Here is a 24,786-nt window from a genome sequence, read left to right as displayed (position 1 = left end):
TTCTGATATGATCTCACAGCTCTATAGATTAAAATGCTACCCTAGTCTATACCATCACATACTGTAAAACCTCTATCTAAGAATAATCTTTGGGCCTTGTGTAAAAATATTGATGGAGAGGTTATTCTTACATAAAGGTAATTTTTACTGTAGTAGGTCAGGTATGGTCTTACTTTACTCTTCAAACCAAAGCTTCATATGCCACAGGTAGAAGCCATCCCACCCAAATTCACAAACCTATGATCCCATGGAAAAGTTTAATAGCATCTGTGTTGCTCGGGAATGATCAAGTGCAACACAGATTAGATTCCGTGGGATTAGTCCAGCTTGAAATATCAAGATAATCTATTTTCAACAGCAATTCAAAGAGCTTCAACCGCAATTTTACTAAAATACATAGGCGGAATGAGTTATGAACTGGAAAGACAAAGCACACTTCTGAAAAACAATAACTATAAAATGAAATTTGACAAGTTTGATCTAATATTTTTCCTGTTCAAACGCAGTTGCTAGTTCCACCTTATGATGACCATGATATATCAGAACAGTATCAGGCTTGGGTATATTTTGTGTATATTTGTAAGGTAATTGGTAAACTCAAAGAAGTCTTGAATACACGTCATCACTAACATCTTTATATAAAATCTTACCAACTGCAGTTCAGACACACAAGATTGCGCTAGTTGAAGAGGCTCTTGGAAAAGATGCCAGCTTGTGGAAAAATTTGGTCGCCTTTCTCTTTGTATTAGGTGACTGTTCATCAATTAAGTAAAGCAACACTTTCTCCAAGACTGTGCACTGTTTCAACAGGAACTGTAGTAGCACGAGCTCATTAAGACGTCCTTGGACACCTCGGACCTCGGCAAACTTAAGCTCATGCATCATGTATTGAACGTATGGTTCTTGTGTTCCCCACAGTGATTCATAATTTGCTCTAGTTGTCAAATCCACCTAGAAAGAAATTGTGAAACAATAGTTAGGCTCTGCCGACAATTTAGAGAAAAGGAAGGCATTGCTGTAAATAAAACACACTGGTTACCTCATCCCAGTACGGAGATGGTGGCGTCGTGAAAATGGCCTGAATAATGACAACAACAAAGATTCAACAGCAGTCATCATACATGCCAATAAAACGAGTGTTTAAGATGTAATATTCAACTATGAATGCATAACAAACAATACAAACTAATATTAGAGTATCACGGACCTTGTTTATCTCGATAACAAGAGACTCTATTTGAAGAGAGTTCATAAGTAAATTCAAGATCATCTTTAAAGATCTGTCTGCAAGCCCAGCCCCTAGCCTTAAACATCTCAAATTACACATCGAAGTTGTGTAAACAGGGTAAATTGCTGAGCAGTCCCAAGCATTAATCTAAGAAGTTCATCAAGACATACACATCATTTCTTTGTTATTAGGCATGAAACAGCTAAAAAAACTTACCGAAAGATGATAAAAACAATAACGTTTTCTGTTAGACTAACCATTTATCATAAAGCAAAGGATATCAACATACCTCAAAGAACCATACAGATAATGTTAGGTCTTCTATGGTATGAAAAGCTTTTAGTAATTTCATCATCCTTTGTTCATACAGACTTCTGCTGTTACCTTCAAGCCTTAGAATACCACTTGCATCGAATTCTCCGGGTGTCATGTCTAGTTCAGCTTTAACTAAAACAGAGAGGTCGGTCTCTACATAGTAGTCTCTTGACATGTAATCTTTACAACGAAAAGATAAGAGACTTGGAGTATTTAACTTGATCATACTGTCTCTCTTGTTAGTCCCAGGGAAATACAAATCTATCATCAAATGTTTAAGTTTGGGAGATGCAATAACAAGATTGCTTTGAAACACGCAATGTGTTATAGTCAATGATTCCAAAACGGCACACTTAGAGAAGAGGTTATTGGGTGTATCATCACAGCCGAACTGAACCGATTGAAGAACCAATGACTCCAATCTAGGTAAGCTCATTGCATTAGGTAAATTGCTCAGAAAAATGCATAGCTGCGGAGCTGCAGAACCTCTTAACTCTAGTTTCGTCAAAGATTCACACATGAAGATATAACTAGGCAATTTAAAATGCTTGGGACCAAATGGAACGTCTAGATATAGTTCTTTTACTTTACGATTTAATCCAATAAGAATCCATGTATAGAGAGAATTACTTAAGTTTTGAGGATCAGGAGATAGGAACCCAGAACAATTAAGATTCAATCTCTCTATGACAGAAAAAGTATCGCGTAACTCAAAAACCCGGTCCACAAATTTCTCAAAGGATTTCGCCTTAGATTGCTTTAAATTCTTGGTTTGAAATAAACCAAAATCGAAGCATAGAAATGGAAGAGATGTCCAAACATACCTCCACTTTGAAGACAAAATACTGGATTTGATGGCTTGTTTTAGGTCAAGAAAAGAGAGTATGTGATGAAGTATTGATTCTGGTAATGCACTGATCCTGTCTTGATCTCCTTCATGATTCTCCTTCAACCTCTTTGCATTATTAGCCATTCTTGCATTATTAATCACCACATAATCTAAATTCTGAATTGGGTTCTTGTAATGCATGTTTCTTATCAAAGAACATGGACGAGGGTTTTTATTAGGTTTATTTTCTCGTTTTTGGGTTTTTTACCATAGAGTGAGAAAATAGGAGAGAAAAGAGCAGAGAAGAGGCGAAGACTGGGAGAGAAAATAGGAGAGGAAAAGGAAGAGAACAGAAACGACACGAAAAGGAGGAGCGAGAATGATCAAACTCCCTCGAAAGAAAACCGAGATTCACACCGTGAGGAGTGATAGGCCCACTCCTGTCCTCCTTATTTCAAGATAGATAACGCAAAGTCGTGTGAGGAGTGATGGACCCACTCCTACCTTCCCTATTTCAACGTAGAGGACGCAAAGTTGTATCGGTTCCATTTCTTTTAGAGAGAAATTGAAGTGCAATCTTCGGTGTGTCTATTATCTTTCAAAGAGGAAAGAGAATTGAAGGGGTTAGTCCACGGGTGAGTTGGAGGGAGTTTAATGTATTTTGAATCTTGGGGATTTTGAGGGAGTGTAAGAGAGTATGGGGAGCTTGAGAGAATTTGATGTGTTGAGTGTAGGGAGTTTGAGAGACTCTCCCAAAATCTCTACTTTTTTGAGAGATTTGGAGTGAGGCAAAAATACACTATAAACTCCCTAGAACTCCCCATAACTCCCAAAAAAAAAACAAACTCCCTATCAATCTAATTTTTACCACTAACATGGAGTTTAAGAGTTTCTTTCAAACTCCCCCACGACTAACGGGGTTTTTTAGGGAGTTTGGGAGACTCTTCTAAACTCTCCCACGACTAACGGGGATTTTGAGAGACTCCCTCGAACTCCCTCACGACTAACGGGAAAAAACACAACTACACCCAACTCCCCCAACTCCCTTGAGGACTAACACCCTGTTAGTATTTCAGAAATAAAAGACACGGTACTCCATAAATAAAAGACACATCTTCTTAATTTAACTGGTCGATTCTCGATTTGTAAATCAATTTACTTTTTTGTTTTTGATACACAACACACATAAAGAAAAACGTACCACTCAGCCTCACATTTCTCACTGCAGCCCTACCCAAATAATCTTCGCCCAACAGACGAGAGATTTCATTAGGTGGATGTGTTATTCACACTCCTTCCATCTTTTTTGTTGTACTAGATTTTGCTAGGTAGTCTGCCACAAAATAAGATTCTCTATATCTCTGAGATATTACCACTTCATCAAAACTTTGCTTCAGTTCTTCGATATCCTTGATCAGTCCCCTCATCACCCATGGTATCACTGTCTCCTCTTTGCATAGTTGAACTACATAAGTAGAATCAGTTTCCACCTCGATTTTCTTTATGCACATCTCCTTGGCTAATAATAACCCTTCTCTTATAGCCCACACCTCAGCAACATTATTATCATTTTTATAGATATGCTTCGCGAAGCATGCTTGAAATACACCATTGTCTCCTCTGATGACACCTCCAACACCATCATCACTAGCAATATTTGAGGCTCCATCGCAGTTTAACTTATTGAATCCTGGTCTAGGGAAGATCCACGACACATCAATGTCCACAGTTCTTTTTGCTCTCCTTTCAAGTCTACCACATATACCAAGAAACTCTCTTGTGTCTTTAATGGCTGTTGCAAGAATTCTTGAAATAAGAAACATTTTTTTGTTGAATATCCAGTCATTTCTGCCTTTCCAAATGGACCACAGGAGGAAAGGAAGGATGTTGTGCCATTCCACTCCGCCAATTTTCCCAGCAAACCTGCATAAATCTTTTAGAATGGTTGGATTCATGTAATCCATGTTAGGTCGAAAACCAATCCAATCATTGATCTTCTTCCATAAAGGTCCCACAATACTGCAACCAAAGAAAAGATGGTAAGTAGTTTCAAAATATTTATTATAAAGACTACAACCAGGGTGTGTGCTAGTGTGCTTACGGTGAAGAGACTCATTTAAATTGAGTCGATTATGGCATAAAAGCCACAATAAATGTTTTATTTTCTGCGAAAAATTGAGTTTCCACATAAATCTCCAATCAAGATTGGGTACCATATCACCCATCTTGTTAGAGATAAGGAAATTGTAAGTTATTTAACAGTAACATCTCCATTTTTCCCATAGGACCATACAATCTTGTCCTCACATATGTTACTACCAATAGGAATATTCTTAATTTGTTATGTCACCTGATTAGAAATGAAGTTGTCTATAGCAGTCAAATTCCAAGTCCTGGAATCCGAATTAATAATATCCTTTACCATTAAATCAGGGACTCTCTGATTAGATACATCAGCAATAACATACGGCGGTAAGTTAGTTACCCACGGATATACCCAAACTCTAACATTATTACCATCACCGATGCTCCACTTAGACATGACTTAACAACATCTCTGCCCTTTAGAATACTTCTCCAGTTAACGGAACATTTTTTCTTTAATTCACAAGTCCAAAAATCAGAGTTTGGAAAATACTTAGCCTTAAGCAACTGAGAGATCTCGGAACTAGGATTGGCAGATACCCTCCAAGCCATTTTATCTAATAAAGCTAAATTATTTATTTCAATATCCCTAACCCCTAATCCACCAAATTCTATTGGTCTACAAACCTTCTCCCATTTCACCTTGTTAAGACTTCTCTTATTTTCATATCTATCAATTTTAGATATCAGGCTCTTCGGTAATTTAAGCATTGTCATAATATGATTAAATACGGAGTCTAAAACAGATTTGACTAATATTGTCCTACCAGCTGGATTTAAAGATTTTGATTTCCATCCTTGCATTCTATTGGCCATTTTCTCCATAATTTCAATGTAAGTACTGGAACTAATCCATCCCCATTGTAAAGGGACTCCAAGATACTTACCTGGGTCCTTAGCCGCCTGTACATTCAAAGCCCTCGCCATTCCCCTAGAAAAACTCCTTCCCATATTTGCTGGCGTCAACGAGGTTGATTTTGCATCACTTATCAACTGTCCAGACCACCTGCAAAATGTATCGAGTATATGTCATAGATTACATGCATTCTTATAAGAGACTTTGAGAAAAACAATACAATCATCTGCATAAAGTGAATGTGTGATTTTAGGGACACCCCTGGAGATAGAAATCCCATCTAAAGTCTTCGCCTTCACTCCTTCCCTTATAAGCCTGGAAAGTGCCTCCAGACAGATTATGAACAAGAAAGGGGACAAAGGATCCCCTTGTCACACTCCATTCTCAGCTACATACGGCTCACTCGGAGATCCGTTGATTAGTACCTGAAAAGAGACTGTATTCGCACATAATTTGATCCAATTCACAAATATTTCATCAAAGCCTAAGCATTTCAGAATTTTGAAGATAAATGGCCTATTGACTCTATCATAAGCTTTATCGAAATCAAGCTTCAGTGCCATCCAACCTTTTTCTCCTTTCTTATGCTTAAAAAATGTACAATCTCATTACATATAACAGCTGAATCAAAAATAGATCTGCCATGCACAAATACATGTTGATTAGGCGAAATAAATTTGTTAAGCAGAGGCCTAATTCTATTGGAAATAATTTTAGTGATAATTTTCATGATATAATTACACAAACTGATAGGTTTGTACTCCTTAATAGTATTTGGCCATCCACTCTTAGGAACAAGAGCAATAAAAGTTCTATTAAGTCTAGAGTCCAAGTAACCTTTTTGGAAAAAATTCAAAATCAGCTGTATTACACTATCTCCCACATGTTCCCAGTATTTGGTAAAGAAGTATCCATGTAGTCCATCTGGTCCTGGTGCTTTATGCGCACCAAGTTGTTTCATTGTCTTTTTGATTTCACACACACTAAAAGTTCTTATTAGCTTTTCATTGTCAGCAGAGGTTATACAGGAGAAAATAACCTTTCAATATTATCATTATCACAATCATTACTGCTACTAGTAAACATATCACAAAAATGATTTACCACATGCTTTTCAATATCAAAAGGGTTGTCTAACCAACTGTCATTATTATCTTTAAGCCTAACAATCAGATTTTTATTCCTTCTAACCAGAGTAGAAGTGTGAAAAAACTTAGTATTTAAATCCCCTTCAAGAAGCCAACTAAATCTAGACTTTTGCTTCCAAAATATTTCCTCCATCCTGAGAAAATTCAAATAATTACATAAACAGTCAGTCATACAAGCTTTATTGGATTCAGAAGGGCAATTATCAAACTTACATTGAGCCTTATTGAGCTCTTGTAAAGCATTTTCAATATTCCTAGACAAATTACCAAACACTTCTTTGTTCCACTTTCTAGAATCAGTTTGGAATTTATCTACATTATTGAAATAATTTTGATGTTGTCCACTAACCTCACCAGGTTTCCAAGCCTTTTTAACCACATCCAGAATTTATCTATCATCCTCTGTCCACGTAGCTTCTAGTGTATATGGTCTAGGTTTGCATTTATTTTTAGGTTCAAGAACAATCAAGACTACACTATGGTCAGAATTAAAGTAAGGTAAGTGCAATTCCTGAGCATTAGGAAAACTATTGCACCACATTGAATTTGACATAACCCTGTCAAGTATCTCTTTGATGTTTTTCAGTACCGCACGTTTGTTGTTCCAGGTACACTTTGGCCCATGAGCACCCAGGTCAATCAGCCCATTCTGGTTCATAACATCTCTGAGCTCTTCTAACTGTTTTGCAGTTGGCTTTATTCCTCCAACCTTCTCTGTCTCACTACCAATTGTGTTCAAATCCTCCATAACCATCCAACCAGTATTTTGTATTCCTCCAATACCATTCACTTCATCCCATATCCTCTTTATACATACCTTGTTAGTGTTAGCATAAATGGTTGATAAGATTCAAGACCTTTGAAACTTTGCAGTAACAACAACATGGATAGACCATCTGTTTTTTGAAGTGGCTTGGATATCCACCTCTTTTTAATTCCATAATAACACCATTCCTCCTGAAAAACCCGCCGGATCAACTATAATAGAGTTATTCTACTCCAACCTCTTAACAAGTTGAGCCGCATGTTCTGAAATAGTTTTTGTTTTTAACAAAGCCACGATTTGTGGCTTATGCTTCTTGACAAGTTGTTTCATAACCCTATTGAAAGAGGGTCTAGTTAGCTCTCTGCAATCCACATAATGATCTTCATGTTAAAACTATCTAAAGGAAAGTTAAAACACCCACCAACGGAAGAATTATTGGCAAATCCCATCACATCCTCCGCCATCATCCCATGATTCATTCCTATTAATGGGTTGAATCTCATCTTGAATATCCTTTGCACTCCCTGTTCCAAATCCAATCTGGCACTGAACTGCATCCCGAATTTCCAAAGTCCTCTTGGGCTTCTTATAACTGTTGGAGTCTCTACCATTGGTGGTATCACTGCTTCCAGTATTGTTGCTCCTTGCCACGTCTTTGACACGCAATCTTGCTCTACCTTTCCTTCGTTTAAAAACTCGATTGGGTCCATATGTGTCCAATGTGAAGGAGAAATCCTTATTGGCATGAGAGTTCTTTGAATGTTGTCCACCATTCCATTCACATTCAGTTGTTCCGGTGCGTGTACCATTTGAGGTAGTACGGAAATCAAATCTCTATGTAGTTGGTTCACTTCTTCCATTAGTTGAATCATCTGATCTACCCCTGTGTATTGATCCATGATCAGCTCCACCAAAATGTTCTGCATTGCTAACAGTTCCTCTTGTTCCCTGCGTTATAACAGATAGTCCATCATCCATTCTTGCACCAAGAGCATTGTTGAAGCTGGAGAAAACAAATTGAGGATGTGTCTCTGATTGTTCATTTTGCTCAGACTTGCTTTGATCTTCCTTAACCTTCCCTGTCCTTAAATAAATATTTTCCTTTCCCTTAACTATACCACCACTATCTACATTAACTTTTCCATTACAGGCATAATTATATTCATCAATGTGCTTAACCGTTACAATCATGCCATTATCACTTTCATTAAGACCATTCATACTTAACTGCTCATTTTCTAAAACTGAAAAGGAATTTAAGTTATTCTTTTTCAAAATTCTGTAACTGTCACTTCTCTTAACATTCCCACCATTTGGTTTTCCTACACTACTGGCAGTCTTGACCTGAGTACTCACTTGACCATCTTTAGTGGACCCAAACACACCATGGAAGACCTGTACAACACCCAAATTGCCGTTCAGTTGAGGTGGAGCATAATACCAGAATTTGTCTTTGTTTTGGTCATTGACACTAATCTCCATTGTCCTCCCGTCCCCCCCTCCTTATCCGTTACCGTGCCATTTGCATTCTTAGTTTTCAGGTTACTTTGAGTTTTCCTGCTGTTAGCTTTAACATTGTTCTTCTTGCTTTCCACTAACATCCATGGACCAAAGTTATCTTCTTTCTCCTTTATGTTCTTTTCACTACTCCTTTCCTGAGAAACATTAACATTATGTGAGACACCATCAACTTGTAATAATGGACAATTTTCTTTCTTGTGGCTAATTTTACCACAATTAAAATAAATCAAATTCACTCATTCATATTCAATTCTTTGTCTAATCTGACCAATTTGTACTACTGATTTTAAAGGAGCATTAGTATCTATCTCTACACATAGATGAGCAAATCGTCCTCTCATGACTAATTCAGTATTCTTGTCAATTTTAATAGGTTTTCCTAATTTTCTTGCTACCTCGAATAAAATTTTCTCATCATAGTATTCCAATGGCAGTTCCGGAAACCTTGCCCATACCACTGTTCAACTAATTGATGTTTCAGAAGGTCTAAAATTTGTGGACCATCTCATCATAGCAAGATGATGTCCATTAATGAACCATGGACCTTCTAATAAAGCATGTTTAAAATTATCAGGATATTCAAATTTAAACAAGAAATAGTCACCACCCAAATCCAAAGTTTCGACCTTACCAGATGAGCACCATAATTCACGAGTTTTGAGAACAATATACTTATACCCAACAGTTTTTCCCACCACCTTGCGAATCAGACAGTTCTTCCAAGGCATCAATCTTCACTACTGGTACCTTTTCACTTTCTTCCTCTATCAAAGTTTCCTCTGGTTCCTGCATCACCAATTATTCTTCGATATCTTTGATTCCCCAATTCTTAAAACTTTCTTCCCAATTCTTCTCTTTCAAATTCACCACATCTCTATAAGATATCAAAACTTCACCCCTCGATGGACCTGAACCACCAATTTTGGTACCAGAAGATGTAAAGTCTTTCACACTTTTTTCAGCGATTTGTTCCAATTCAGTACCCATCTCTGTATCTCCATCACGATTGATGTTTTCTTGAACATTCTGGCCTCCTTCTGGATCTATAACATTTGATTGATCTCCAATTCTTGTAGCATCTTTGCAATTGTTAAACATTTTTGGATAAAAAAACCCTAACTCAGTAACCGATTCAAATCCCCGATTCAATTCCTGAAACTTTATAACAGGTTATAACAGATATTGTAAATCAATTTACACTAGCTTTACAATGTTAATTTAATTTTTTTCATGTATCATGTTATATTTTTCCTGAAGCATTATATCATGTTATTATTCGTATTCCGATGATATTAATGATTTCCACTTAAATCTAATATGTCAACGTAAATTATTAATTTTTAGATTCTTCATTTAGAGGCGTATAAGTTACATAATATGCTTTAAGCTATAATCATGAAAAGATTTTAAGTTCTTTTCGGAGAGATTTTAAACTTTTATTAATTTTTATCTTTTTTAAAGTAGAAGAGAGTTGTATTTTTTTTTTGAATATAACCAGCAGTTTACGTCATTATTTCTTTAATTTATTCCAATACTTTATTTTTTATTTATGGTAATAAAGTAAAATTACTATAAATATTATAATATATTTAAAAAGATTTTAAGACAATTTTCAAAGTTTTTTCTTTTTTTTTTTGAAGAAAAAAAAAGAATGATGAGTAGCACGGGCACAAAATCTAATTTTTATTATGATAATATTATTCAGACGATTACATCGAGTTTGTTGGCAACCTAGATACTAGCTGGGCACCAACGCCCTTTTGAACATCAATGCCTAATATATGAAAAGGAAAACTGCACTGGCCACAATTTTCAAACTTAAACCAATCTCAAAAAAGTTGGCAACAATAGAGTATAAACTCATTTGATACCACATTGTTTAGATATATATTTCCATACCAACGACAACATTTGTTCTCGTCAAATCTAATATAATTATTTTTGAATATTTTTTTAATATAGTATATTTTTCCGGTAAACATCACCAGCAACCTGAATTTAATAAGATTTCGAGGTAAATTTAATTAATAATTAATTTATTAACGGTTTCGAGAATAATTTTGTTTTGTTATTGTTTTTTATTTTAATGGCTTGTATGTCTAGGTATAGTTTTTGTGTTGATTATTACGATTTTTTTTTATGGTTTTACTTTATTTATTTATTTATTTGTCAATGATGTTTTACAACTCAGAAAGACAATCAGTTGATAAGAAATTGGACGGAAGCCTGGCAACAAGCTGAGCTCCAACACCTTTTTGAATAACTACACCTAGCCCATGAAAAAGAAATTGTCCGACCCGAAAATTAGCATTATGGCTAGCCATATAATTGCGCAAATGCTTCAGAAAGTCTATGGTACCATCACCCAACTCCCCTAAGGTAGTAAAGGCCAGTGTCTCAAAACCAAAACCATGAGACGTGCACTTCTCTAAATATTTAGCATTCTTGCGAGTAACAACATTCTTAATGGCAAGACCTGAGGTAAAGGTACGAAATCCACCTCCGGTAAAAGGAGAAACACCAGTCACATCTAAACACACATTCCTCCTATTATCCCAATTATGTACAAGTATGTCATCCGGTTTCAGAGCAGTGTTGTTATTTGCAAGAAGTCCCAAGTCAACCTCCTTCATATCCGGTACACCCGCACGATAACACATGTACGCAAAAGTGTCTCGCACCAAATCATGCCTAAATTTAAGCCCAACTTCATTCGCACAATGCAAGGTATGATCACCAAAAATATACATATCTCTCTTTCAAAAGGGACAAGCACCATCCACCTCGAAAAGAGGGATCCCTAATCTTGCACCGGAGAATTGCACTGAACTGCCTAGCTCCAATATGTTGATTAAGCCCCACTATTGTCCATTAGAAAATCCTAGGCATGTTTAGTCTGGTTGCAATGCTATAATACAGAATCACGCTCCGGCATAACATAACTGGTGTGTATGTTTTTCTTCGCCGCATCAAAGTAAATATTTTCCAAGGAGTTCATGGAATGGGTGGAAAAAATTACTAGAGAAGAGAGGAGAAATGTCGACACACAGTAAGTTGAAGGAGTCCAAATCTCGTTGAAGAGAGGGTCCACTACTACTGATACCATCACCTCTCAAAATCCTGGATTGCAACTCAAGGGTCTGTAAACAAGATGAAAGAAAGCAATAATGTTTGATATCCTGTATAGTGTACACACCCCTACCGCCATGTTTGAAAGGCAAAGTAGAAAGCCTTTGCTGAAGGAGCCCGTAGCCAAGCCCGTCTCCAGTAATGGTGTGTCTAAGGAATTGAAAGAGACGAGCATCAAATAAGTCTCGAGATTCTTGTAAAAATTCAGGTCTAGTTGTTCTCAAGGCGAAATAAAGTCTCGAAACACCGGTGCAATTCGGAAAGAAAAACAATTAACCTTGCGGATCTTTTAACTTCTCTATAACATCAATGAGAGCCATAGTCTTGCGCAATTTACTAGCAACCAAATATTTATTGAATTGAGCATCAAGGATGACTGGCCCACCAAAAAGATTCACACCCTTAGCTGGCCTACTAATATTCAGAGGAAAAATGCCTGGAACTAAAGATCTAAGGTCTGCAGAGGGCCAAAACAGTTATGTTTTGGCTATATTCAAATGCAATCCCCTTTCAACCCCGTAAGAGCAAACAACAAAGGTCCAAAGGATCCCCTTGTTGAGCACCCTGGGAAGAGGCGAGAACATGATCCATGTAATATAAATGAGCAGGAGAAGCGTAACAAAATTCAACCCACCGAGAGATCGATGGGCACAAATTACGTACCTTAGAAAGCATGGATGATCTGTCAATGAGGTTGAAAGCATTCGAGAAATCTACCAGTAACATGGAAAGATTGTCCGAGTCCCCTTTCTCCTCAATACAGTTAACAACATGTAAGATCGCCTCTCCACCACATTTGGCACCCACTCCGAACTGATAGTCTCCTGAATAAGCATTGACTTCTTTGCCAACATGCGTTGCAGCGCATTTGGAGACAAGCCTTCTCCATATTGTCCCCACAACAATGATACGCAAGCCACCACCCAGATTAATCAAGGGAGTAAGAGGTGCACTCGCGACGAACTTCCCAAAAACAGTTGGACACAAGCCTGCAAGCCATAGATTAACTACCTCCGTGATGGCTGCGAGTACCTCGCTGAGATCTTGTCGGGATATCGGTTTTTAATTTTGTTTCATTTCTGATGGAATGTTTTTGTCTGCTATATCGGTTTTAATAATGTTGTCAAAGGCTGACATCTTGTCGGGATTCGTGGTCCCAGTCCGTGTTTTAATCTCGGTGAGAGAAAATTTGACCAAAAAACTCGCATAGATAGCCGTGATTACATTAAAATGTGGTCAAAATCTCGCCGATACAAGCTTATCATACGGAATTTTAGTAATAAAAATCAATTCCAACCCAAAGAAACTCGACCAGTTTTACCTTTTTAATAATTTTGTATTGTTTTGTGTTTCCAGAGAAGTTTAACATATACAAAGTGTGCAAAATATTTGGTATATATATTACTAGTATAAATTTTTAAAATAAATACCTTGAGATTTCGCCGAAAATCTACACAAATAAAGTTGTCTTGGTCCCGCCTAGACAAGACTGAGACCTGAAATACGCGACATTAGTTTCAATCTCTATGTTGTATTATCTTACTACAATAATTTAAGTATATCACTAGAATATATTTACATCCTTTTCCTAACATCCTTAAAAATCTTAATGACTTCCAAATGTTGGAATCTTACTATCCTTCTAATTATTTTATTATCAACAATTTTGACTCAAATTTGTAATTAAGGATGGGATCATTTATCTAGGGATTTGAAAAATCTCGTACACCATTGGATAAGAGACCGATAACCTATATTAATAATTATGTGGCTTATTTTTTTTTAAAACTTTTTTAATTTAACTCACTATTAGTCGAGCCAAGAATATATATATATATATTTAAAGAAAAGACTGAAAAATACAATCTATATTTTTTTTACATCTCTTTACACGATCCATCAGGATTTTTGTTTCTTTAGGTTTGTCTACTGTTTTGTAGTCGTTCCCCTATGTTTTTTTATCCTCATAGAAACTTATGAATTTTATTCCCCTAACTGATGTCCTCTACAAGCCTAGAGTTGATCCACAATCCTTCGTGAAGGCTAGTGCTGCCTTGCCTCAAACAAGATGCCTAATTGATTTCCTTTTTGATGATAGGTGATAGAAATTTTCCTTTTGATCTAGACGAGATCAAAATCAAAATAATAGATTGCTTATATCCTTTACTTGAGTATAGAGAATCTAATCAATCTAACTAACTAAAAATTCAACCTAAAACAAGTCTTAATGATTTTTGTGATATCCTCAAATCTGGATTCCAAAAGATAAGTATTATACGTAATCAACATTGAAAATAGTCAAATATAGATTTGATCAATAATTCTTGAATCATCTTATAGCAAAAAGAAGGATCTTTAGAATAAATAAGATTATATAACAGATCAAATCGAGATGCATGTTCAGAAGGTATCAAGATTATAGTTCTACATGTACTTTATGAATCCTTGTGGAAGCCTTTCAAAATCTCACTAAAGTAACCGAAAAACTTCCAGTGTTGGAGTACAAAATTTTCACCTTTGTTACATTCATTTACGATCTTCCATAGATTTATCAACTCACGAACAAGATTATGATGAACCATTCCAAGTTGGACCCCAAAAGAAGAGTAAACTTTTCACCTCATTAATAATTGTTTGTTCTTTCCTTGGACTTTTCCTTGCTATTACTATTGTGTTATTTTGTTCACCCTACATGGTCCAAAATACTATAAACATTGATAAAATCCATAACTTTGTTCATTTAGACTTAGTATTTTATAGTTCCAAGCTTGTAATTATTGTACTAGTGTCCCACTGTGAACTCAATTCAAGTTTTATCCATCCAAAAACTAATTTCACACTGGTATTGTATATCTGCAAAATATTAAGTGGTGATTTATAGCTTATTTAACTTGCTATCTCATATAGCAATGTGATTCTTGTATCTGGCATCCATTTTTGTTAACATTGTCAACTGATGATAGGGCATTCAAAATTGTTAACCACATAAATAATTGTACTTAATGTGAAATATGCTTGTACAAACAAGTTACCATGATATATGTACTTTCTAGTTTCCCTCAAGCAAGTTTAGCAAAAATATGTCTTAGGTAAACATGGCATGTTAGGGCATCTAGATATATTTTAAACAAGTTTTGAGTAAGGGTGCACAGGAACCGAGCCGGACCGACGGATCGAACCGGAACCGATGGAACCGTACCTGATTTTGGACCGAACCGAGGTACAAGGTACAAGTACCGGTCCCAAAAATAGGAACCGAGATCTGGGGGTACAGGTACACGGTCCAACACATGAACCGTCCCGTACCGGACCGAAGTCACGAATAATTCTGACCGTTAGATTTAGGGGATAAGGGATCTGTCTCAGCCATTGGATTAATAGGGGGTATATAAGCTCACTGTGAGAAGGAGAAGAAATTCTTAGGGTTTCAGTTCCCCTAATTTTTTCTCGCCTCTTCTCAGTACTTCTCTCTGAGAAGGAGAAGAAATTCTCCCCTTCTTCTGATCTTCATCTTCTCTGTTATCAAACGATTAAAAGTTCAAACCGTATTACTTCGTCTGTCTCTTCGTTTTTAATTCCGGTGTGAAGAAAATTAGAAGAACAATTCCGGTGGTAAGTAATTTTTAATTTTTTGATTTTAATTTTTGTATGCATGTCTGTGAATCTGTGATTGATATTAACGGATTTTTGTTTTCTCTAGCGAGTAGCGGCTTAAAGGATTTTCTTCATCTCCCACCAAACCTTCATAGCGAGTAGCGGCTTAAAGGATTCACTGCAATCACCGTAAGATCTTTTTCTTCTTCATATGGATGTTGTTTCTTTTACACTTCTGAAACTAAATCTAGGCTTTTAGTGTTCTGTCACATTTTTGGATGATTTTTTTTGCTTTTAGATCTTTGATTCATGAACAGTAGTTTAGCCGTGAAGATGGAAATGCTATTCTAAAGATAGGGTTACCTAAAAATTTCTGTAATAGACTAATAGTTGTTTTTTAGTTTTGTGAATGCTGATAAAATGTTAACATGGGTGTTGAATTTGACTCTGAGTATTTAGTTTACCATTCTTTTGATTGAGTTAGTTTAAAGGCTATTGATGAATGTTTTTGAACAGTTATTATGAATCATACTTGAAATAGAAAGCTAAATTGTTCACTTCCAGAGGTATTTGTATGGATTTTCACAAGTAATTAGATAACCAGTTCACAGAACCTTGTGTATCCCACTCTTACCTCTGTAAGTATTCTTGCCTTTTGTTTCCGTGTCTCTATTTTGGGTTTGTTGAATTCCTGGCTAATTGTGTTTCATTAGCTTTTAATTTTAATTCTGGGAAATCGAAGTAGAACAAGCATTTTATCATACAATTTCAATGCATCTTTTTATAATTTTGAGCTTAACCACCAAATTTAGTGTTCCTATACGAGTTTTTAATTGACTGTATAAGATTGGGTCAGTCATTTTTAAGAGTGGCAATTTATAAGCAATGAGTTGCCAGATTTTGCTGATCATAAGCTACATTACCCCACTCTACAGGCCAAAGATTGAGACCAATTGAGAGCAATTGCCTGACAAGTAAAATCAAGGTACATTATCAAAGGCAGGAGCCGCAGGACTGCATCAATTGCACAAGGTAGAAAAATCCTGAACTTTACAATTTCATAACAGTAGAACATTTTTATCTTCTTCTATAGAATGAGAATCATTGTCTAAAGAATTTTATGGAACGCATTGTACATAGCCTCTTTCTGATTACTGAACTTTATGTTCTTTCTTAACTGCATGTCACACAAGTACTAGAAGCACATGTTAAACAGATTTCACAAATTACTAAACTTTAAATGTTCACATGTACTAGTTCACAGTAAATGATTGAAGCACTATAAATGATTGTCCACTGTTTACTAGATTACATGTTTTCTTCTTCTTATTCATGTACTAGTCCACTTTAAGGATTGAAGATAGTTAAATTTCATGTACTAGTTCACTGTTCACATGTATTATGTCTTATTCACTGAGCTCAAATACAGGAAGTGCCAACTTTGTCAGTGATGGAAATATGGCGTCATTTCACTCGGAGAAATGTTGAAGAACCCTCTTGCAATTACTGTGGAAGGACTTATAGGGCTAACATGTCCAGAAATGGAACTTCTGCCTTGTGGAATGCTTAGAAGTTGCAATAATGCTTAGAAGTTGTAACTTATGCAGTTATGCACTTATGCTTATGCTTAATGAAATTATGCTTAGAAGTTGCAATAATTCTGCCTTGTGGTTTGCTATTAATATTGCTACTTATTAGTTGTTGCTTTGAGATATTGAAAAATAGGTAAAAAAACAGGTAAAAAAGTAAAAAACAGGGCAGTAGGTTTCTGTTTTTTTTTCCCCTGAAATGGAACCAGAACCGGTACCGGTACCGGCCAGAACCGGCCGGTCCCGAATGGAACCGGAACCGAGGTACTCGGTACCGGGACCGGTCCATTTTTTTGGTACCGAAGGGTGTAAAGTACATGTACTCGGTCTCGGCAAGAACCGAGCCGAACCGTACCGTGTGCACCCTTAGTTTTGAGCACTTTACCTTAAATTCTTAATAAGAAAACAAAAAATCTAAACCAATAATTTTTGTTTTTATCGTTTTTTTTAACTCTTGTTCTCTCCAATTATGTATCTTGTTTCTTGTAGTCTTATATAAAATTCTTGTTAGATAACCATCAAAGTTTAGAATGATATTGATTGTACGCTGTTTTATAGTAAGGTGTCATTCCATAGACGATACTTTTGATATTCCATAAACTCCGCCATGTTAAAACCATCGAAGCTCCCCTCTTCTTGAACTAATTTTCTTACCAGTCTTGCTCTGTTTCTTCCTATAAGCTTTTTATTAGTATTATCATTAAGAACTAAGTTTTCATTTGGGTTTCTTGTGGTATGTAATGAAAAAGTTGGATTTGATGAAACTAGTGAAAATGGTGAAGAATTTGGTATTGAAGGAGAAGAATTGTATGTTTATCTTTCAGGTACTTGTTAATCAAATACTAACACGTCTAGATTATATTTATTCAACACCTTTAAAATATTATAACAACTTTAGAATTGGATTTTTTCCACTATGTTTGCATTGTCAATATGCACGACACTGTCTTCCACACCAACATCCGCAGCACCACCCTCCTGGCATCCCTTGGCTTGCATTATCGTAGAAACTTCCTTATGGATTGTAATGAAGCGTTGCGATAAACCAATCGCACCACGATCATTGATGTTTATGTTTTGTTCTTGATATTCCATGAATATTTTATCCCACATGGTGTTTACCATGTTGCTGTGCACCATCGATACAATCTTGGGTAATATAAACATAATTACGACAAATACATTCATCTTCAGCGATAGTGAATTTGACCCCGAAATTTTGTTACTTTCTTTTTACATTTGTCCTGAGATTGAGATTGAGAATCCATATTATAAGAAATTAAGAAGTGTAGAAAAGTTGTGATTAGTTTATCTTGTTTTAAATTAGAAGAATAGTGAGAGATTGAGAAATTTTAGAGAGATTTAGAAATTCTGGTATGAATTGAAATGAATTTGAAGTTAATTATGTGTTGGGGGGTGGGGGGAGATGATTTCTGGCCTTTGAATGAGGAACTGTTGAGCGATGATCAAATTGATGAGCGAGAAAAAGACTAATAAAGACTAATGATTAGACCATCGAGCGATGTTTTGACCATTGAAACTCTATCGCATATGCCTAGAACCTAGGTGGTATATTTGAGATTTAAGCACTTATATTTACCACTTTGTTATATCCATAATGAGGCATAAGAATAGGCTTAATGGCCCCTATAAGTAACTACTGTTAAATAAAGAACCGTTTTTTTTTTGGGACTACTCAAAAATGGTGGGGGACTACTTTGTGATAGGAATGTCTGCCCTATACATATAAGGGGTGTCCTAAAATGCAGAAATGACTAACCTATCATTCACATATATATATAATCACCTCCTCCCATCACCATAACCTATATATATATATAACCACCTCCCCCCATCACCACCACCGCTCACCACCACCAATCGCCACCTACCACCACCAACCACCACCACCACCGACCACCTCAAATCACCACCACCGCCACCTCTATGTATAACTTAATTTAAATCATTAACAAAACAAAATCAAAATCAAAATTATAACAAACCCATTACTTTTCATTCGCTTTCCATTGAAAAAAATGAGAAGTAATCATCAAAATGAGTTGAAAATGGAAGTTACATAGAGAAGTTCGGCTAGGAATTATGTGAAATTTTTTGTCGAACTAGCCGAGCTCAACTTTAATGGAGGTTTTTGTTTTCAGAGAAAAATTCGGTTACGTCGAAAAAAAAAGGTCCAAGCCGAACTTGTTGTTCGGTTACGTCGCAAAAGTTCGGTTACATCGAAAAAAGTTATGTTACGCCGAAAAAAGTTCGGTTACATTGCAATTTTTTTTCTCCTAACCGATCTTTTCTCTGAAAAACCTGCATATTGAGTTCGGTTACTTCGTAATTGTTTTTCCTAGACGAACTCCTAGTTCGGTTACGTCGCAATTTTCTTCTCCTAACCGAACTTTTCTATGAAAGAAAAAACACCATCAAAGCTGAGTTCGGCTATCTATGTTTTCAGAAATATTAGCCGAATTACACATGCAGATGAGTTCGGCTACCTGTTCTTCAGATTTCGTAGCCGAACTTTTTTAACAAAACCAAAATCAATTTGTAAATTGTTCATTTTTATGAATGTTTTGGCCAATTCAAGCACCATTAACTAAATTTGAAGTATCCGTGAGTACCCAAAACATCATACTCTTGTTATAGCTCTTAAAGAAAAAGATCTTAACTTTTTTTCTCCCAGAACCCTCATCTTCATTATCATCTTCATCTTCTTCTTCTCCCTCTCAATAATTCTTCTTTTGAAAGAAACTAACTTATTAATTTAATCTCATTAATCATTAATTAATTCACTACTCATTACACTAATTTAATTATCAAAGAAAAATTTGGTATTAAAAAAAACTTAGAAAAAGGATCACTCATTATTACTTCTAATATTCACTAAAAAAAAATGGAGAGTAGTCGGCTGCCATTTTTGAGTAGTCTCAAAAAAAACAAAAAATACAGTTGGTCCCCGGAAGTGGCGTTTTCATTTTTTCCTGATCCAAAGAAATGTTTGACCGTTAAGTGTTGGAAACAATGTCCTGTCTAGTTTAGTTAGATGTTGGATTCTAGTGGGGTCGGAGGAAACAATGAGTAACCGTTGGATTCATATAAAAATAAAAAAGATTATTACTTTATCATGTCCAAATCTTTTCTCTTTTTAGCTTTAAAGTTCAGACAGTAAACTGAAAAATGATGTTTTAGATCTTCGTCATCTTCTCGCTCATCACTTCAGCTGAGTTCAGAAGATCAAAGAACCAAACCCCCAATTCAATTTCATTTCTCAGATCTGTGCAAAAAAAATTAGTTCAATTTCACTTTCGCCTAATCTAGATTTGTTCTAATTTTGATTTTGTTAGTTTAGTTGTAGGTTTTTGATTCTGGGTTATTATTTTAATAGTTCGAGCGAGAGTGAGATAGATGAATGGGAGTTCATTTTAGGTTAAATCGAAGAAAATAAAATTTGGATATCTTTAAGGGAAAATGAGGAGAAGAGCTGTAGATTTTCGAAGGCCAGTAAGGAGGAGGTACTCAAATGTTTTCCTTTTAACATTATGTGGGTTAGTTATTTTATTGTTTATTGTTCTCCTCAGTCAAGATAAGCAAACCAAATCAAGATCACCAATTTCTCAGGTCAGATCTTCTTCTTCTTTTTATTTTTTCTTGTAACTGTTTTCAGTTTCTTAGTTTTTAAAGTGAAAATTTGTTGAATTTATGTTTATTTTTTACTTTTTTGAATGACTTCTAATCTAGTTTGCATATTTAAATATGTAGATCTCCAATTCTTGTTTAGGACAATAAAGAAAACCTAGGTTAATTAGTGACTAGTTTCAGTTTACTATCTAATTTGATGTCATGCTCTAGGATTGCAGCCAGTTCTGTTGGAAAGTGTCACAATGTCTATCCTTAATATCTTGTAATAACTATGAGATTTAAGAAGGTAATGGGTAAAACTTGGGTCTTGGTTGATGGGCAGAAGAAAATGTTATGTTTTCTCGAGTCTTTTTTCTTTACTAATAGGATGTGATTAATTTCCGGGAGAGGGACAGAAAACAACTTTTGAAAGTGAGTCACTATCTCAACAGTTAAAAGTTTAAAACAGGTCCTTCTTTGGCTTAGGTTAGGATAGTTGAACAAAAACAGTTTGAGTCAGATGTACAAAGTTGCCTAATTATAATTCCCTTTCCATCAAAAAATTAATAACGAAATAGTAGGGGAGAATCTAACAAAAGAAAATGTGCAATTGAAACCTTCACAACTGTTAGAACAACGGATAGAAGACTTCTGTTGTCTGAGAATGTAAACCACATCCTCCAGTTACCCTTTGGTAGAGATCAATACATCCGAAATGAACCCGCAACACCAAGAAGATGTTAGTCAAGTGCCAACAACCATTGGTTTCCCTTTCTCGCAAAACAATATTCATGTGATTTTCGGGAATGAACTTCTAGTTGTTGTGGAAACACCCAATGGGTCAAACTCGATTCAGAGTGTTGGAAGGTGCTTAAGATCTATTCACTCGTTAATTGCTGCGCCAGTCATCAGAGAGCTAATACATTCAAGTTCTACTATTGCACAAATAACATAGTGTATTAATATAGGTATCAGAAGTTTCACTAGCACGGAAGTGATAGGTCATAACTTTATATTGATCTATTTAGTGCTTCTTAATGAGAGGAAATGACAGTTCCATGTACTTACTTTCAGCTCCCTATTAATTTAATTTTGGATCCTAGTTTTTTTTTTTTCACAATGTCTGCATAACTAAAACAATCGTCATTGTTTTCTGCAGAAATCCTTCAGGAACCGAGTTACAGAAACCCTTAACATCACTGAAGAAATGTTGAGCCCAAACTCGATTACAAGGCAATTGAGTGATCAGATTTCCCTAGCAAAAGCTTTTGTTGTAATTGCAAAAGAAAGCAATAACCTCCAATTTGCGTGGGAACTAAGTGCGCAGATACGCAACTCTCAGGTCCTTCTCTCTGATGCTGCTATTAGACGGTCACCCTTATCAACTGGAGAGTCAGAAACTGCGATCCGTGATATGGCTCTTCTCCTCTACCAAGCTCAACAGCTTCACTATGACAGTGCAACCATGATAATGAGGCTAAAAGCCAAGATCCAGTCTCTTGAAGAACAGTCAAATGCGGTAAGTGAGAAGAGCTCGAAGTATGGACAAATAGCTGCCGAGGAAGTCCCAAAAAGCTTGTATTGTCTTGGTGTAAGGCTAACGGCTGAATGGTATAAAAGCTCAACCATTCAGAGGCAACTCACTGAGGGACGGCGAATTGCGGCTAAACTCACAGACAACAATCTGTACCATTTCTGTGTTTTCTCTGATAATATTCTTGCAACATCAGTTGTGGTCAATTCAACTGCTCTGAACTCCAATGCCCCGGAGGACATTGTTTTCCACCTGGTAACCGATGAAGTAAACTATGCTCCGATGAAGGCATGGTTCTCCCTGAACAGCTTCCGAGGAGTGACAGTAGAGGTCCAAAAGTTTGAAGATTTTAGCTGGCTTAACGCTTCTTACGTCCCTGTTCTTAAGCAGCTTCAAGACTCTGACACTCAAAATTATTACTTTTCTGGCAACAATGATAACGGTCGGACTCCAATCAAATACCGGAATCCGAAATATCTGTCTATGCTTAACCATCTTAGGTTCTACATTCCGGAAGTTTTTCCTGAGTTGAAGAAGGTGGTATTTCTTGATGATGATGTTGTGGTTCAAAAAGACTTGTCGCCTCTTTTTTCCATTAGTATGAATAGCAACGTGAATGGGGCTGTGGAGACTTGCATGGAAACCTTCCATAGATACCACAAATACTTGAATTACTCGCATCCGCTAATACGAACACATTTTGATCCTGATGCATGTGGATGGGCTTTTGGAATGAATATTTTTGATTTGGTTGAATGGAGGAAAAGGAACGTCACTGGCATCTATCACTATTGGCAAGAAAATAATGTTGATAGGACGTTATGGAAACTTGGAACACTGCCACCTGGACTATTGACTTTCTATGGTCTAACAGAGCCTTTAGATCCTAAGTGGCATGTGTTAGGTTTGGGTTACACCAATGTTGAACCGGAGTTGATTGAAAAGGGGGCAGTCTTGCATTTCAATGGGAACTCAAAACCATGGTTGAAGATTGGAATGGAAAAATACAAACCACTATGGGACAAGTATGTAGATTACACTAATACTCTAATGCAGCAGTGCAATGTCCATTAATTATCAGATGGAGTCTATCCTTTATACTTCAAGGGTGTACCAAAAGGCTTCTACACGGAAATGCTGGTCAAATATTTTAAAACGACCAGTAAGTTTAGCATTCTGTTGTCAGTATTTATTCATCAGACTTTTTTGCCTTCCCTGTTGTGGTACAGTAATGTTTCAAAAGCACCATTTTATATCTTGTTCCAGGGTTTATGCATGCTTTGGTATTGTTATAGTATAGGCATTTCTGTTGTGCATTTAAGGGGTTATAAATTTCGATTCTGATTCAAGTTGGTCTATGGCCATACTTTGCAAAAGGTGAACCCATTTCTTTCGGCCCATTCTCCATCTGACCATTTTCAGACATTGATGTTTCTCGTTGCTCACATTGTTTTCATATTTAATGTGTCTATATTTTGCATCCTTGTTATAAGTTGAGTTTGGCTGGAATCAATCCCATGCCAGAAAAATATCATTTGCACTGATTTTGTATGAAAAATGTCAGAGTGCATTTATGACCGTTAGCTCAGGTGTACCAAGACAGGGGTTGCATTGGTGTTGAACTGCTTTGTTTGTCACCCTGGAAAGAAAGGAATGCTGGGGTTTATAAAACTAGAACCGGGAACCCTGATTGTATTTGTTGGGCTGCTGTTGAGTAGGTTAGTATCCAAGTCCTCGTTACTAACTTGTGTGTGGAAGACAACACTAAGGTTAACTCGGATGTAAACAAAAGAGCATTTTTTGAGTTCTTTTCTGTAAAATTGAAAAGAAATGTATTTGGCTGCATTCTCCACCTGAAGCTGTGATCATCAAGACAGATGGGTGGCTCTTAGTGCAGCTACTGGTTCTAATCCTTCTGACGGTGTGACCATCCATGAACTGTTATGGCACGGTGTTTGCCTCCAAGCTGGCTAGCTTGATATTTATGGTGTAAAGAGTATGCATTGCTTCAGATTCTTCTGTGGGTTGTTGCCATTTCACATATGCTGTAAGTTCGCTTGCCATGGTTTCTATATATATACTTGGTGGAGAATATATCATCTGAAAGATGATTCAGTAAGGTGAAAGCTTTTCACATTAGTGGCAGATCAACTTGCAGGGGAATACCTTGGCGGAGGTACAATCTCGTGTTTTTGAACTTACTTCAGAATAACTATCAATGAATCTCGTGTTTTTGAACTTACTTCATAACAACTATGCAATGATTGAAATTGTATTTCTCCGTGGAATAAGAAAACGTGTCCAACCGGCCTGAAGAAGTATTTTCCAGACACAGATGAGCTTCCCAGCAATTTTTGTTGACCTGTAATTATCATAAGCTTTTATCCAATACAGGACGTTGTCGTGATCCAAGTAAATTCCATGGTTGCATTTTGGAACCCTCCCACGGTAAACAAAGCATTTTGGTACCTTCTTCCAGTAAACTGGTATCCCTATTAGTGT

General features: G+C 36.3%; 2 protein-coding genes and 1 long non-coding RNA gene across 3 annotated transcripts; 2 read left to right on the top strand and 1 right to left on the bottom strand.

The window, feature by feature from the left end:
• Window positions 1-354: 354 nt before the first annotated feature.
• Window positions 355-2,773, bottom strand: LOC113285712 (F-box/LRR-repeat protein At3g59190-like). The gene is made up of 4 exons (XM_026534485.1): window positions 1,518-2,773; window positions 1,208-1,375; window positions 1,040-1,078; window positions 355-951 (listed from the first exon to the last, which is right to left on the bottom strand). Exons 1-4 carry the CDS (start codon window positions 2,571-2,573, stop codon window positions 661-663), a joined length of 1,554 nt encoding a protein of 517 aa, XP_026390270.1. The 5' UTR covers window positions 2,574-2,773; the 3' UTR covers window positions 355-660.
• Window positions 2,774-15,388: 12,615 nt separating this feature from the next.
• Window positions 15,389-17,134, top strand: LOC113285711. The gene is made up of 4 exons (XR_003328880.1): window positions 15,389-15,549; window positions 15,638-15,720; window positions 16,467-16,563; window positions 16,961-17,134. It is a non-coding gene; the product is annotated as an uncharacterized LOC113285711 (long non-coding RNA).
• Window positions 17,135-20,273: 3,139 nt separating this feature from the next.
• On the top strand, window positions 20,274-23,755 carry LOC113287749 (probable galacturonosyltransferase 10). Its single transcript, XM_026536580.1, has 2 exons — window positions 20,274-20,750; window positions 21,910-23,755. Exons 1-2 carry the CDS (start codon window positions 20,601-20,603, stop codon window positions 23,356-23,358), a joined length of 1,599 nt encoding a protein of 532 aa, XP_026392365.1. The 5' UTR covers window positions 20,274-20,600; the 3' UTR covers window positions 23,359-23,755.
• Window positions 23,756-24,786: the final 1,031 nt, after the last annotated feature.

This window comes from Papaver somniferum, chromosome 6 (assembly GCF_003573695.1).
Source record: "Papaver somniferum cultivar HN1 chromosome 6, ASM357369v1, whole genome shotgun sequence".
Taxonomy (NCBI): Eukaryota; Viridiplantae; Streptophyta; class Magnoliopsida; order Ranunculales; family Papaveraceae; genus Papaver; species Papaver somniferum.
Note: the sequence above shows the minus strand (reverse complement) of the source record. Positions and strands in the feature narration are given on the sequence as shown.